The 17,032-nt window shown below is 43.0% G+C and overlaps 2 protein-coding genes and 1 long non-coding RNA gene across 7 annotated transcripts; 2 read left to right on the top strand and 1 right to left on the bottom strand.

The window, feature by feature from the left end:
- Nucleotides 1–429: 429 nt before the first annotated feature.
- Nucleotides 430–3,499, top strand: LOC115137160 (P2Y purinoceptor 14). The gene is made up of 2 exons (XM_065024664.1): nt 430–842; nt 2,206–3,499. Exons 1-2 carry the CDS (start codon nt 816–818, stop codon nt 3,139–3,141), a joined length of 963 nt encoding a protein of 320 aa, XP_064880736.1. The 5' UTR covers nt 430–815; the 3' UTR covers nt 3,142–3,499.
- A 105-nt stretch (nt 3,500–3,604) lies between these two features.
- LOC115137159 (uncharacterized) lies at nt 3,605–9,461 on the bottom strand. The gene is made up of 3 exons (XR_003864762.2): nt 8,354–9,461; nt 5,185–5,345; nt 3,605–4,722 (listed from the first exon to the last, which is right to left on the bottom strand). It is a non-coding gene; the product is annotated as an uncharacterized LOC115137159 (long non-coding RNA).
- A 155-nt stretch (nt 9,462–9,616) lies between these two features.
- gpr171 (G protein-coupled receptor 171) lies at nt 9,617–15,591 on the top strand. Of its 5 annotated transcripts, XM_029673273.2 has the most exons (4): nt 9,654–10,082; nt 13,934–13,997; nt 14,150–14,564; nt 14,724–15,591. In XM_029673273.2, exons 3-4 carry the CDS (start codon nt 14,191–14,193, stop codon nt 15,325–15,327), a joined length of 978 nt encoding a protein of 325 aa, XP_029529133.1. In that variant the 5' UTR covers nt 9,654–10,082; nt 13,934–13,997; nt 14,150–14,190; the 3' UTR covers nt 15,328–15,591. The 5 variants fall into 5 exon arrangements, 4 of the variants coding, with proteins under 4 accessions (XP_029529132.1, XP_029529133.1, XP_064880735.1 ...); XM_029673272.2 differs by lacking the exon at nt 14,724–15,591 and adding an exon at nt 11,058–11,422 and having other exon boundaries at nt 9,617–10,082; nt 11,973–14,193; XR_010465108.1 differs by lacking the exons at nt 9,654–10,082; nt 14,724–15,591 and adding an exon at nt 10,092–11,422 and having other exon boundaries at nt 11,973–13,997; nt 14,150–14,184.
- The last annotated feature ends 1,441 nt before the right edge of the window (nt 15,592–17,032 follow it).

Here is a 17,032-nt window from a genome sequence, read left to right as displayed (position 1 = left end):
AAGTTCAATCAATGAAGAAAACTGATTGGATTTTAAAAAGTCATCAACATAAGGGCATTTCGGGTTTTTTTTTCTCACCAAACTTTTAACCTAAATGGTGACATCTTTTGTTGATTTCATGTTGAATTCACGTTAGTTGAAAACTCAACCAATGTAAATCAAAACTAGAAGTTGAACTGATGTCTGATCTCTTTTTGTTTTCTTTTCTCATATCTGCGATGAGGCTCAAAGAATACAGCTATAGGTTTAAAAAGCATACGTTATGTGCAAGAAAACTAAATGAATTACTGATAGCTACATGTACACTAAAATGTCTGTACTGTATAGGCATGCATACACTCTTAGAGAACCCATCTAGAACCTAAAATGGTTATTTGGCTGTCCTCATAGGAGAACACTATAAAGGAACATTTTTGCTTCTGAGTAGAACCCTTTTTGGTTCTATATTATACAGTGCCTTGCAAAAGTATTCACCCCCTTGGTGTTTTTTGTTGCATTACAACCTGTAATTCAAGTGGATTTTTATTTGGATTTCATGTAATGGACATACACAAAATAGTCCAAATTGGTGAAGTGAAATTTAAAAAATGTACGGAAAAGAGGTACGTGCATATGTATTCACCCCCTTTGCTATGAAGCCACTAAATAAGATCTGGTGCAACCAATTACCTTCAGAAGTCATATAATTAAGTTAAATAAAGTCCACCTGTGTGCAATCTAAGTGTCACATGATCTCAGTATATATACACCTGTTCTGAAAGCCACCAGAGTCTGCAACACCACTAAGCAAGGGGCACCACCAAGCAAGCAGCACCATGAAGACCAAGGAGCTCTCCAAACAGGTCAGGGACAAAGTTGTGGAGAAGTAAATGAGGGGAAAAAATTGAAAGAATATGGCACCAAAACAAACCTGCCAAGAGAGGGCTGCCCACCAAAACTCACAGACCAGGCAAGGAGGGCATTAATCAGAGAGGCAACAAAGAGACCAAAGATAACCCTGAAGGAGCTGCAAAGCTCCACAGCGGAGATTGGAGTATCTGTCCATAGGACCACTTTAAGTTGTACACTCCACAGAGCTGGGTTTTACGGAAGAGTGGCCAGAAAAAAGCCATTGCTTAAAGTAAAAAATAAGCAAACATGTTTGGTGTTCGCCAAAAGGCATGTGGGAGACGCCCCAAACATATTGGAAGAAAGTACTCTTGTCAGTTGAGACTAAAATTGAGCTTTTTGGCCACAAAGGAAAATGCTATGTCTGGCACAAACCCAACACCTCGCATCACCCTGAGAACACCATCCCCACAGTGAAGCATGGTGGTGGCAGCATCATGCTGTGGGGATGTTTTTCATCAGCAGGGACTGGGAAACTGGTCAGAATTTAATAAATTATGGATGGCACTAAATACAGTGAAATTCTTGAGGGACACCTGTTTCAGTCTTCCAGAGATTTGAGACCGGGGCGGAGGTTCACCTTCCAGCAGGACAATGACCCTAAGCATACTGCTTAAGTAACACTCAAGTGGTTTAAGGGGAAACATATAAATGTATTGGAATGACCTAGTCAAAGCCCAGACCTCAATCCAATTGAGAATCTGTGGTATGACTTAAAGATTGCTGTACACCAGCGGAACCCATCCAACTTGAAGGAGCTGGAGCAGTTTTGCTATGAAGAATGGGCACAAATCCCAGTGGCTAGATGTGCCAAGCGTATAGAGACATATCCCAAGAGACATGCAGCTGTAATTGCTGCAAAATGTGGCTCTACAAAGTATTGACTTTAGGGGGGGGTGAATAATTATGCACGCTCAAGTTCATTTTTAAAATCTTATTTCTTGTTTGTTTCACAATAAAAAATATTTTTCATCTTCAAAGTGGTAGGCATGTTGTGTAAATCAAATGATACTAACCCCCCAAAAATCAATTTTAATTCCAGGTTGTAAGGCAACAAAATAGGAAAAATGCCAAGGGGGTGAATACTTTCTTAAGGCACTGTACCTGGAACTCAAAAGGGTTATCCGATGGGGACAGCAGGATAACCCTTTTGAAACCCATTTTTTCTAAGGGTGGCTAGGTGCAGTACACTTACACTGATGCTGAGACATAGCATACGCTTCTTCAACAAATGTGTTTGTGTTATCCTATTTTTATGTATCAACCACCTCTATTCGTATTCTCCAGCCAGACTCTCATCCTGCTTCTCCCCACCAGGTGCTCCCAGTTCTCTACGTGTTGATCGGCGGCGTGGGATTAGCTCTCAACAGCTTGGCTGCCTGGATCTTCTTCCGGGTGCCCAGTGACTCAGGCATGGTGGTCTACTTAAAAAACATGGTAGTGGCCGACCTGCTGATGCTGCTCACCTTCCCCTGGCGCGTGGCCAGCGAGCTCGGCCTGGGCGGCTGGCAGATCCGCGTGGCCGTGTGCCGCTACAGCGCTGTGCTCTTCTACTCCTCCATGTATGTGGGCATAATCTTAATGGGCCTCATCAGCCTGGAGCGCTACGTCAAGGTCGTAAGACACTCGTCTCCCTGCACACACCCCCTGCAGCGAGTGGGGTTCACCCGGGTCCTGGCCCTGCTGACTTGGAGCCTGCTGCTGCTTTCCGTACTCCCCAATGTCATGCTGACTAGCAAGCCTGCGGATGAGGAGAGCTCCAGGCACTGTGTGCAGCTAAAGACCCCCCTGGGTCAGCAGTGGCACAAGGTGTCCTCCTATTTCGGTGTGGCCCTGTTCTGGGCCACCGTACTGGTTCTAGCCTTCTGCTACTCTTCCATTGCCCACCACTTCTACAAGTCGTACCGCCGTGTTCGCCAGGACGACAGCGGGGTGTACAGCAAGTCCAACTGCAGTATCTTCAGCCTCCTGGCCGTGTTCTTCATCTGTTTCGTGCCCTACCACATCTGCCGCGTGACCTACACCCAAAGCCAGTTACCCGGCTCCGGCTTCAGCTGGCACAGCCGTTATATGCTGTTCCAGGCGAAGGAGGTCACCCTCTTCCTGTCAGCACTCAACGTGTGCCTGGACCCCGTCATCTACTTCTTGATGTGCACTAAGTTCCGCGAGTCACTACTGAAGAAACTGCCCAGAGGCAGGGGAGGGCCAAAGAGATGTTCCCTTACCACAGAACAGACTGTTAGTAATATGTGATGAGAAGAGGAAAGGAGAGAGAACATGTGAGTTGAAAGAAGAAGCATATGTGGAAAAATAGTAAACCATCAAGAGGCAAGAATTCTAACACTTGATACAGTATGTGTTAATATATTGCAGAAAGTTCGACTGACCCTTTTGTAATGAACTCCGCTGAAGGCATGTCTGCACTGCATTAGAAATTATAACAACAGACATTTGTCTCTAGAAAACACCTTTACAGTATTAAAAATGCTTACATTCCATTGCTAGTGATGCCATAGGATAAGACATGGGTTAAGACATTTTTTGTTGTTGCTTTAAATCATGTCAATGTTGTTTTGAGGTTTGATTTAATAAAAATATTTTTTTGCTTTAATCATGTCAATGTTGTATTCAGTATCGTTCACACATTCTTAAGCCTTAGCCCCACCCATCTCTTTAAAGATTCACATTTGAGGCCATGTGGTAAACACATGCTATATCAAATAAAATCTAAGTTTATTTGTCACATGCACAGGATACAGAAGGTGTAAATGGTACAGTGAAGTGGTTACTTGCACGTCACGGACACCAACGTCTTGCTTCCAGACAAACTAAATACCTTCTTTGCTCGCTTTGAGGATAATACAGTGCCACATGCTTCAAGATGGCCACCATTGTTCCTGTACCCAAGAAGGCAAAGGTAACTGAACTTACTGACTATCGCCCCGTGGCACTCACTTCTGTCATTGAGAAGTGCTTTGAGAGGCTAGTCAAGGATCATATCACCTCCACCTTACCCACTTCAATTTGCTTACCGCCGCAATAGGTCCATAACACTGCACACTGCCTTATCCCACCTGGACAAGAGGAATACCCTATGTAAGAATGCTGTTCATTGACTATAACTCAGCATTCAACACCATAGTAACCTCCAAGCTCATCATGAAGCTAGAGGCCCTGGGTCTCAACCCCGCGCTGTGCAATTGGGTCTTCCTGGACTTCCTGACAGGCCGCCCCCAGGTGGTGAAGTTAGGAAACAACATCTCCACTTCGCTGATCCTCAACACTGGAGCCCCACAAGGGTGCGTGCTCAGCCCCCTTCTGTACTCTCTGTTCACCCATGACTGCGTGGCCATGCACGCCTCCAACTCAATCATCAAGTTTGAGTTGGAGTAGTAGGCTTGATTACCAACAACGATGAGACAGCCTCCAAGAGGAGTTGAGGGCACTCGGAGTGTGGTGTAAGCAAAACAACCTCTCACTCAACATCAACAAAACAAAGGAGATGATTGTGGACTTCAGCAAACAGCAGAGGGAGCACCCCCCTATCCACATCGACAAGACAGCAGTGGAGAAGGTGGCGTACACATCACGGACAAACACAGATCGGCTACATACCGTAGCTAGCTACACATCCATAGGCATTCAGTTATTTTTATCCTCCACTACACAATAAGCAAGTCAACAGTTAACTAGCTATGTTAACTTCAGCTGCATTGCAAGGCAAGCTTACACAATTGTACATACAATTTGCAGTAAATGCTTTAGCTAGCTAGATTCTTTACATCCACTGTTTCCCAAGACGACAGCCTGGTGTGCTGGTTTTCTCAGGAGTCTCTGAAACATTAAGCAACACGAATTATAATGTCATACTCATGTCATTAGCTAGTCAGCTAACTTGCTAAATAGCTATATTTTTAAATTAACTTTATGTCAAAAAGATATGCACAATTGTTTGTCTCTACATTAACTAACATATTCCTCTCAATTGTTGATTTTTTGCTTGACACATTATGACATAACTGCTGACAAAACATGTAAGTAGTTATAATGTCATATATATATATATATATATGACATTATAACTGCTGACAAAACATGTAAGTAGTTATAATGTCATATATATATATATATATATATATATATATATATATATATATACATGACATTATAACTGCTGACAAAACATGTAAGTAGTTATAATGTCATATATATATATACATATTTTGCAGCAAAAAATAAAAGTTAAGAAAATTGAAAAAATGGTTTAATCCCCAAGTGGGGGCAGTGTACACATACACACAAACAAATCTCCTCTGTGGTTGTAATAGATAGAGATACATTTTCATGGCTGGAGGAATGTCTAGAAGAGAGGATGTCTCAGGAAACTAGAGGCCTGAACAACAGCATTCCAGAGTACCAGGCAGCCACTCATTTCATGGTTGTGGTTCCAGAACTATCTAGAAGAAAAATAAACGCACACCTATTAAGGCGAGGTGCTGGCTAGCGGAGTAGAAAACTTGAAAATAAAATAAAAGAGAGCCGCACACTCTAGGAGCTCAGATGCAAAAATGTAATTACCAACGTTTCGACAGCCAAGCTGTCTTCATCAGGGTATAATCACAAACACTGTGGGATGACTCGTTTATATAGTGTCAAAAGACACAGGTGTCTGTAATCATGGCCAAGAGTGGCCTAATATCATTGGTTAATAATCAAATATTAAAATGTCATACAAAGAACAGCATACAAACAACAAATGGATAGCATACGATCATATATTAATTTGACTACACAAGCTTACAAACAATTACAATGGCAAAGTCCCAATAATCACAAGAATGGCTTCAGATCAAAGTCTACGTTGAGACCGAAGGGCGCAAGGGTCTTTAAATTAAAGATCCAGGCAGCCTCTCGTTTTAACAATAAATTATCAAGGTCACCCCCTCTCCTAGGGAGGGTGACATGTTCGATGCCAATATAACGCAGAGACGAGATCGAGTGGCCTGCCTCCAAGAAGTTGGCCGCAACTGGATAAGTAAAGTTTTTACACTTAATGGTGCTACGATGCTCTGAGATACGTACTTTTAATTCGCGCTTTGTTTTACCTACATAATTTTTACCACAAGGACAAGTTATAAGATAAATAACTGCCTTAGTGGAGCACGTAATAACACCTTTTATTGGGATCGATTTCCCTGTTTGTGGGTGTTTGAAGGATCTACATTTATAAGTGCCATTGCATTGAGCACAGCAATTACATTTGTAATTTCCACCCAGTAGGGGCGCAAATAGACGTGGTTCAGGAATATCTTGGGGTGGTAAATCAGAGTTTACCAATTGGTCTCTGAGAATACGACCAAGGGAAGGTCCGAAAGCACATTACCGAGACTATCATCGGATTTTAGGATGTGCCAATGTTTGTGAACAATTCCCTTAATTTGTTCAGAGCACTTTGAATAGCGGGTAGTTAGAACGCAAGAATGCGTCTTTTTGCGAGACTGACCTTGAAACACCCTAAAATTGCCACTTTCTATACTTTGCCGAAATTACACAAGAATGTTACACAACCTCCAGGGCGCCCTATTGTAGCGGGCATTGATGCAGTAACAGCCCCTATTGTAGCGGGCATTGATGCAGTAACGGCCCCTATTGTAGCAGGCATTGATGCAGTAACAGCCCCTATTGTAGAGGGCATTGATGCAGTAACAGCCCCTATTGTAGAGGGCATTGATGCAGTAAAGGCCCCTATTGTAGCGGGCATTGATGCAGTAACAGCCCCTATTGTAGAGGGCATTGATGCAGTAACGGCCCCTATTGTAGCGGGCATTGATGCAGTAACAGCCCCTATTGTAGCGGGCATTGATGCAGTAACAGCCCCTATTGTAGAGGGCATTGATGCATGTAACGGCCCCTATTGTAGCGGGCATTGATGCAGTAACAGCCCCTACTGTAGCGGGCATTGATGCAGTAACGGCCCCTCTATCTACTTTTGTTGACTTTTTTGTTGACTTTTTTATTAGACCACTCGCAGAACAGCTCCCCTCCTTTGTAAAGGACACCAGTAGTAGGATCTCTATCATTGAATCTCTTGATCCTCTCCCTGAGAATACCTTGTTAGTTACTTTTGATGTTGAGTCATTATACACTAATATTCCACACGAGGGCGGTATTGAAGCTATGGAACATTTTATTCTGCAACGTGACCCTAATGAACTACCTTCCAGTGCATGCATTGTAACATTGGCTGAAATAGTACCCACACACAACTACTTCATGTTTCTAAATGTTTTATTTATTCAGATGAAAGGTACTGCTATGGGATCCCCCATGGCTCCTAACTATGCTAATTTGTATGTGGGTTACATGGAGAAACAGTCTATTTTCAATCCTCTCAAAAATGTTTTCTTGCCTCACATCATTATTTGGAAACGGTATATTGATGATATTTTTGTTCTATGGAGGGGAGATGTACTATGCAATCTGATACACGTCAAATCAGTTTTCTTGATCTTCTGATCTTGTGTGAAGATAATGTTCTATACACTGATTTTTACAGGAAGCCTACTGATCGTAACAGTTTGTTGAGGGATGATAGTTGTCACCCAAATGTAATGGCTGTGCTCAATGCAATGGCACTTATAAATGTAGATCCTTCAAACACCCACAAACAGGGAAATCGATCCCAATAAAAGGTGTTATTACGTGCTCCACTAAGGCAGTTATTTATCTTATAACTTGTCCTTGTGGTAAAAATTATGTAGGTAAAAAAAAGCGCGAATTAAAAGTACGTATCTCAGAGCATCGTAGCACCATTAAGTGTAAAAACTTTACTTATCCAGTTGCTGCCCACTTCTTGGAGGCAGGCCACTCGATCTCGTCTCTGCGTTATATTGGCATCGAACATGTCACCCTCCCTAGGAGAGGGGGCGACCTTGATCATTTATTGTTAAAACGAGAGGCTGCCTGGATCTTTAATTTTAAAGACCTTTGCGCCCTTCGGTCTCAACGTAGACTTTGATCTGAAGCCATTCTTGTGATTATTGTGACTTTGCCATTGTAATTGTTTGTAAGCTTGTGTAGTCAAATTAATATATGATCGTATGCTATCCATTTGTTCTTTGTATGACATTTTAATATATGATTATTAACCAATGATATTAGGCCACTCTTGGCCATGATTACAGACACCTGTGTCTTTTGACACTATATAAACGAGTCCTCCCGCAGTGTTTGTGATTATACCCTGATGAAGACAGCTTGGCTGTCGAAACGTTGGTAATTACATTTTCGCATCTGAGCTCCTAGAGTGTGCGGCTCTCTTTTATTTTATTTTCATGTGGTTCCGGAACTGACATGGTCAATCATTTTTAGCATACACATTTCAACAACATGCTGGTTCATGTTGAATTAAAAAAAACTGTGATATAAAGAAGAAAAAGAGTCAAGAGTTCAAGACCGTACATACCAGTGTTGAGGGGAAACAAACTACTTATCCCAAACAGCATTGAGGTATGTGTCGTCCAGTCACAGAGCAGATGCAAGTCACGTGATCTGCTGTCAGCTGCCGTTATGTGTTCGCTGGCGGATCATGTGGCTTGTATCTGCTCTATGATTGGACAATACAATGCTCACGACATCCAACATACGAACGGTCTTGCAATCTTGGGAGAAAATAGAATGTTGCACAGTAATATCGCTATCGCTAATATTTATTATCACAACGGGTTCCAAGCATTGAGGATCCACTTCCTGGAACTGCTTGTCGGTGCCCTATCATCCTCCTCACGTTCACTCATTTCCCCATTCACCTTCAAGTAAGGGGAAATAAAAACATATAACCTACTAGCTTGATATACCACTGGGGTATTTATGTGGTTCTTACTGAATTAAATGTATTTGTTGGATGTGTGTGAGTGGATGACAACTTCAGGCAGTGCTACAGCTTGTTTGTATCAAACTGCACAGACAAGGGCTGCGTTTCAAACATGTAAAAGACACATCCTCCTCCACTTACCCTCGCCTTATGCCCTTGGGGGAATCCCAGCGGCCATATTTGTCGTCGGTCCAAACAATTAGCCAAGCAAGGGAAGTTGGCAACGTAAGTCCTTCAGCCCACGTTTGTGATCGAGTGCACAATTCTGTTCACTCCGGGGCCTGAAACACCCCATAACTCAATTTGCGATGATTGTATTACATCCGCTCAGAAAAGTCAGACAAAACTTAAAACCAACATCAATATGGAGAAGTCAACATACAAGTGAAAGTAAAAACGAATGTAAATAAGTTATGCTACTAATGCATATGACGGCACAAACACGTATCGTAAATGTAAGGATGTTTGTGTTTGGTTAGCTTTTGGAAACATTAGATAGTGCATACAACTTTCCCTGACATGATCATTTCTGATTTACCAGATATTGTCGAATGGCTAGTACTCGATGTCTGCGGATGCATTGTCTTCCAGCCAATATATGAAATACAATCATAATTGACTGTAGCGCATATAAAACACACACAGCAGCTATGGGTGGTTCCATGATGACTGAAAACACAACCGTGGGACGAACGAGTGACGAATCTCCGGGCAAGAAATTTATTCCTCCCTCACCCATTGCCTTGCAAGTGTCAATTCGTCATACTTCATGATACGTCTTCTGAACTGTCCACTTAATTTGAGGGGAGAGGGTGTGTCTTTCACTTGTTTGGAACACAGCCAAGTAGGGAATTCAAGAAGTGATGTTTCTGTGGATGCTCCAGATGACTTTATCACACCATCGCAATGAACTCAATTCAGTGAGGAGAACTGCTACGGGGCAAAAAGTATATATTTGTAAAGCGACCTCTTGATTTGACTTCCAAATGCAGTATCTGAGACCTGCATTTATAGTATTGACTGATGACCTATTTAGCTATCACTACATCACTGTTTCTTGACTAGACAAATATTTCCATGCGCCCTCTTCCTCTCTCTCTAGAACACATGCACGCTCACACACATGTACACACGTGCATTCGGGCATTCTTACTCTCGCTTTCTGTCTATCACCAACACACACAGAGACACACACACACCCGCATTCATATGCATTCACACTACCTCATGGAAAAAGGAAGTTGTAGAGAATATAGAGAACATACTTTGATCTAACTAGGCGGTCCAGCTGACATACTGTATCTTTGGAACAGAAAGAAGGGTAAGAGATATATTCATAACATTCTCTATTACATAGTGATAACTTAATATTTCTGCAACAAATGAGTGAAATATTTTTTTAAGTAACAGCTTAAGAGAGCAATAGTGGAGCGATGCAGATGAGCATATCTATTTCCCTGTCAGTTAAATATTTTACATATCATGGTAGTACCACTTTCATGCATAAGCATGAATAAACGATGTATAGTTTACATTCTATTCATAAATGAGTATTTTCAAATGTATACTATTACTTATAAGCAGTTATAATGATTTATTGATGACTACTACAAAGCTTAACCAAGATCATTAATTCATTGTTGGAGATTGACAAAGATGCTGTAAGGAACTGAGGCAGAAGAAGGTTGATATTCGAGGATCTGTATAACAGATAGATAGGAGGGTTGTTCCACGAATAGAGAGACATTTGTGTCCCTTTGATATTTTAATTCATTTGAACATAGGCCACATGGAAAATTCAATAAATATATATTTTTTTAATATGAATAATGACTTGCTAAAGTGCCAAAATGTATCATTTCGACATGCCCCTCTGTGCATCCTCTGTGACTTCTAGGAAGATTTTTAACCACTTAACACCAGACCTTTTCCAGGTTTTTCACCATTATTGTAAAGCCCTAGTTGTGTTATTGCTTTGACAAAGTCATTTCTGAAGAGTATTATGTAATTCATGTGATTAGATGAATCACTAATCACATAAAAATAAATATTCTTAAGAATCCTGTCCCTCAATTTAAGGTCAACCTTGTTACGTGAACTGGCCTCCCTTTTTAATATGGTGCAACTTTTAAAATAAAAAGCTGGTTCTACTCTTTTTGGCCATTTTGTGGTGGAAAACTGAGCACGTCGAGCGTAACACGTCAACCCTGTTACCCATAGATAGACGGGCTAGAAATGTTTTAATGATTCAATTTTGGGAGGAATGGACAGCTATTTCAATACATCCTCTGTACAGACCATGAACTACACTGTGGGAAATGGTTCTGGGTCGGCCTCTTGCGGCTTGATGGAGATCTCCGCCCACCCATTCTTCACCGTAACCTACTCCCTGGTCTTCCTGGTGGGCGTGGTTCTCAACGGCTTCACGGTGCGGGTCTACTTCTGCCGAGCCCAGCGCCACCAATCCAGCGTGACAGTATATATGCAGAACCTGGCCGCGGCAGACTTCTTCCTCAGCCTGTGTCTGCCTCTCCGCATTGCCAACTACGCCACCCACAACTCGACCATCATGCGCCATGTGTACTGCAACTTTGGAGCCACGGCCTTCTACCTCAACATGTACGCCAGCATCCTCTTCATGGACTACATCGCAGCCAACAGGTATTTATTGATAACTGACAAGTCCATGTCTGTCAGCCTGTATGCCATGGATTTGGTTGTTCTGTCTGATAGCACAGGCAAGAGGTTCTATAAAGAGGGAAATAGCAGTGGAAAAAATTCATGAGAATGCCCCTGCTAGCCAGCATAAATGGTTGAGACATTTTCCCATTGTTTACAACAGATACTGTAGGTGTTGTGTATATATAATCTTTATCCATTTAATTTTTTTGGACTGTAAAGAGAAAAGGCCAGCTGACCCTATCAAATTCCTTTCTCATGTCCAGTGACACAACTACAGCAATCTTGTTTGATTTGTATATGTGAATCAAGTTGAATAGTCTTCTTGTGATGCTGCGTAAGTGTCGTCAGTGCTAGCTACCTTTCAAATGTATCTTTTTTTGTTGTTGCAAATTTCACCTTCAAAAGGTGCACATTTCACTGACACCATTCAGGTTGGCAGCCATGTTCATGAATACAACATCAGTAAGACTCAGTAATGAGTCAGTTCTCAATTCCTCTTACCCCTGCTAAGCCATCCTACTGCCTACAGGTACCTGAAGATCGTCCGTCCTCTGGAGACCCACACCCTGCAAACGGTGCGTGCTGCCCACTACATCTCAATGGCAACCTGGGTCACCCTTCTGGCCTCATCATCTGCGTACCTGACCGTATCCCTCCTCACCACTTGGGGTGCAGATCTCATCCCCGGTACCATAGGCTGCGACTCCCTCCACAGCACCCAGCTTCTACTGATCTACAAGATAATCCACAGTTTCTCGGCCGCCATCTTCCTCTTTGTTCTGTTTTCCCTCGTCTTCTTCTACTGGTGCACCATCCTCAGGCTGCGACAGGCGCAGCTGAACCAGCAGAAACATCCTTCCTGTGGATCCGGAAGGAACCTCAGCCGCTCCAAGAGGAACATGCTAGTTCTGGTCACTGTGTTCTGTGTGTGCTTTGTGCCGTACCACCTGGTGCGCCTGCCCTACGCCTTCATCCGGCCCTTCTTGCACAGGTGTTACTGGCATCAGGCCTTCTACTACATGAAGGAGCTGACGGTGCTGCTGTCAGTCCTCAATGCCTGCCTGGACCCACTCATCTACTTCATCTTCTGTAAGACCTTCAGGGCCCAGCTGGGCATGCAGAGGCGTCTTAGTATAACAATGGCACAGCCAGACAGTACAGCTCCACCGCCAGGAGCTAGGAGAATTAGCCAGGGGAACCTGACCACCCTGCCATGCACCCAGACAAGGACGTCGTTCAGCATGTCGAGACGGGCCAGTGTAATTTAGGACACACCGCACTTCCCTCCTCTGGTACATTTTCTATCTACTAGAAATTATTTGAACTTTGTATTGGGGAAAAAAAGATAAACTGCCTAGAATGTCAATACTTGTTTTGGAGGCTAAAATGTGCTAATTTGATGTCTACTCAATACAGAATATGACATGGGTTACCTATGGGCATCCTTTGGTATAGATAGAACATACATTTGCCTATTTGCCTTGTACTGCTATTTTGCCCTGTTGAGAGCCTAGACCTCAGACTTAAATTTTCCTGATAAACTCAGACGACAGCTTGACCTGACTGACTATATGTAACCTGTGGTTTACCTTAGTGATTTAGACGGAGAAATATATTGTTTGGCCTTGTTTCTGTCCCCAACCTCTCTATTCAACCTACCTGCACACACACTCTTTATAAATGGGTCTAGTATTGTTGTTGACAAAAGTACAGAATGAATCATTGTGCGTTCAATCAATCAAATCATGGCAACACGTACAGCCAGATAAAACACCAAGGTTAGTGTCTGTGCACTTTGTGTCTTATGTATTTGTAGCAAGCTCCAATAAATGATACACATTAGAAATGAGTACCTGTCATAATTTCCATGTGTGATCAAAAGCACAGATTAGGGAACAGAAATTACACTTCTCTATGGAGCACATGTTATTTCTGTGCATCAGTTCCTGTAGCAGATACAGACCGCCGAAACCCACCACAGAATTTCATGTCCTCAAAATGTAAAACCTTAAAAGCATAACATAATATAGCTAAAAGCTTTTTGTTTTTGTGTGGTATGAGGAAGGCTTTTACAAGAGGAAGTCCAACATACAGAATGCCAAAACAATATTGTAGCAAATAAAGCTAAAAATAAAATATGCAATTAAAGTGCATCCTCTTTTAAAGCATTAGATTACACCTCAGTTTCTAATGCTAAATAGACGTGTCAAATAGGACATTTCAACAAAAAATAGGATTGTTTCAATCTACTGTACAAATGGTGAGATAATGTCAAGCAAACGTAATCCTTGGGTATAATGGGATAAAAAAATATATTTTTTAAATGGTTAGATTGTTTACAAATTGGTGAGATTCAGAATGGAAATATTTTTCTGGCTTCCTTTTACCGGTCCCTGACTGTCTAGGATGTGTCGTCTGGGTATATACGCTAAAGAAGTTGAACATGAAACTCATAGTGTTCACCACTTCCTGTAATCTCATTTTAAACAGACAGTGACTTCGGTGACTCAGCTGAAAACCAACAAACAGACACAACGGAGGAGTGACATTTAGAGTAAGGTTCTCATTATTTATTTTTTAAACAAGGTTCATAGGTGTTGTTCTAAGATCACTGCAGTACACTTGTTTATGTTTTGCTGGCTGGCCTCAGTTTTCTAAACTGATCAAATTTGTATGACCTAACCACATGTGGATTTTTTTTGTCAGTCAAAGGTGCATGTTGTGTTAGACTATCTACTCCCCAATTGATGATGACGTTTCCCACAAACTCCACCGATGACACCCTCCCTCAGTGTGTTGTCAATGACCAGATGGAGCCTTTCAGCGTGCTCTACATCCTGGTCTTTCTCACCAGCATAGCTGCCAACCTGGTGGCTCTGTGGGTGTTCATACACAGCTACAATGACAAGAAGAGCATCAATGTCTACCTGGTCAATCTCCTGACCGCTGACCTCCTGCTCACCCTGGCCCTGCCCTTCAAGGTGGCCAAAGACCTGGGTGTGGCACCCTGGGGCTTCATGGTCTTCCACTGCCAGGTGAGCGCCGTGGTAGTCTACATCAGCATGTATGTGTCCATCTTCTTCCTCACCTTCGTCAGCATTGACTGCTACATGCAGATCAGGTATTATTATGGTTTTGAAACTGTCTTTTGAATTTATTTTAATGTTGTACTATTGTTAATTATTGTGTAAGGATTATTAGCATTTTTTTGGTTAAATGTTTTGCTAGAATTAGAGGCACTTTAAACAGTGATTGATTGATTTATTGATTGATTGACCAGCCAGAGCTCCAGACTGTTCCGTATACAAGAAGTGGGCTTCGCCAGGCTGATGTCAGTGACGGTGTGGCTACTTGTGCTCCTCATCATGGTGCCCAACATGGCCCTGCCCATCCAGGACGTCCCAGAGAGGAAGTTCCTGAGCTGCTCCAAGCTGAAGCAGGAGGTGGGACTCCACTGGCACGGCCTCGCAGTCTTCCTCTGTACCATCCTGTTCCTCAACGCGTCCACGGCTGTCCTCGTCTCCAACGGTCTGGTGCTAAAGAGGTTGCTGGCGAGCAGGAATGACCCTGAACAGTGGCGCCATGCTCGCCGTGCAACCGTCAATGTTATGGTGGTGACGGCAGCGTACGTGGTGTGCTTCGTGCCATACCACGTGGTACGGACGCCCTATACGCTGGCCCAGACCGAGGTCATCACTCCAGACTGCCAGACCAAGAGGCACCTCTTCCTGGCCAAGGAGTCCACATTACTGCTGGTGGTGCTGCATCTCTGCCTGGACCCCGTGCTCTACTACTACTTCTCCAAGGCATTCAGACAGAGGGTCAGGGAGGTGTTCAGGAGTAGGAGGAGCAGACGGGATTCGAACACCATCCCAAGCCAGTGAAGACTTGAAGCTACAGCCAATAACTGCCAAGGAGTAGGAGAGAGAGAGGGGGTGACAGAGATAAAGAAACAGAGAATGACCGCCGTATGAAAAACATTTTACAAACCACTTTACAATAGAGTAGCCTGTAGGCCTAGACAAAAATTATTCTTCGCTGTGAGGTGTTTTATGCAGTCCCATGATGTTGTGATGTTATGATTGCATTGTTTTACATTTCATTGTTGCATGATCACACTGAATTAAAGTAACAGATGATTGCTTCTTTTTTTGCTAAATTCCTGCATTTCAACACATTTTGACACAGTGCAGAGAAAAATGTCTAGTTTTATAATGGTATTCTACACATTTTGTCATTAGATTAAGAGAAAATGTTTCAGTTTTAAAGCTAATTTCCTGCAATTCTATACTTTTTTTGTTATGGGGCAGGATCCCACCCCCTAAGTTTTATAGCTCATCTCATGCTTTTGTTCATATTTTGCTAGCACACGGTGTCCCTGACTAGCAAGCTAGCTAGTTAGCTAACACACAATGTCGCTCTAGCCTCTCACCTGCTGTGCTAGCGGGAGGCGGGGGCGACCGGTAGACAGTGTCCTTCTCCCACGCCTGTCTGGTGTGGGTGACACCGTGTACTAACTAACTAAAAGTAGCACAAAGTGTTGCTAACTAGCTAGTTAGACCCACCCTAGCTAGTTAGTTAGCTAGCACATGGTGTCGCCCCAGCCTCCGGTAGACAGTGTCCTTCGCCACCTGTTGTCCCGCAGTTCTGTTAACAAAGGTGGGGACAGGTATTTGGCAGGTGGGAGCGAATGACAGTCTACTGGTTAATACTTTTATTTCCCTTTTGACCTGCATTCAAAAGTGTTACAAGCATGAACCTGGCCCTGCTTTTGTGCAGTGTGTCATGTGGTCAATTTAACTTCCATCAATCCAAAAATCAAGCGCAATCAACTTGACATTCAGGACTCTGCTTGAAGAACACGTGAGAACATGTCTGGAGAAGGATTGGCAGGGGTGGTAGCAGAGAGAAACTGCAATTCGATTGAAGGGGAATGGGCAAACAATCAAACTTTACTCGGCGTGATGGCAGTTCAGCCCAGCTGTAACTGGGTCAGAGACGGTAGGAGATAGTGACTGAGAAGAAAGCAAAGCAAGTACGCGCATAGCGGTACAAATAAAGGGGAGAGAGGGAAAAATAAAAAACAAAGCAGGAGAGAAAGGGAGTAGGGGTTTGAAGGGGAGCACGAGGTCTATGGAGGATATGAAGAAAAGGATGATTGAGGAAAGCAACAGAGTTTCCAACGTCAGAGGCAGTTCAGTGGTAGAGAGTGCTGAGGAGGAAGGGCAAGATAAGTTGCGAGGGGATCATGGAGGTCAAGAGGAGCTTAAAGTGATTCTGAGGTTCAGGGACGAAGGGGGAGTTGGGGCAATGAGTCCGATAAGGTTGACGGCTGTGATAAAATAGTTGATTGGGGAAGTTGTCAATACAATAGGGTTAAGAGATGGGAGCTTGTTTGTGTTCTGTAAAGACATGGGTCGGAGGCAAAAAGCTCAGAGTGAAGCAAATAGGGAACTGTAAGGTGGTGTTGAGCAGCTGGACTGATTCATTGGGGTGATAACAGGAGTGCCTGTGAGTGTTAGCACTAAAGAGGTAAGTGACATTTTGAGAGGAAGTGTTCCAGTGAATGTTCAAAGATGGCAAGCAACA

The sequence above is a fragment of the Oncorhynchus nerka genome, linkage group LG11 (assembly GCF_034236695.1).
Source record: "Oncorhynchus nerka isolate Pitt River linkage group LG11, Oner_Uvic_2.0, whole genome shotgun sequence".
In the NCBI taxonomy this organism is placed as follows: Eukaryota; Metazoa; Chordata; class Actinopteri; order Salmoniformes; family Salmonidae; genus Oncorhynchus; species Oncorhynchus nerka.
The sequence above is the reverse complement of the archived record's forward strand: the minus strand, read 5'-3'. Positions and strand labels throughout refer to the sequence as shown.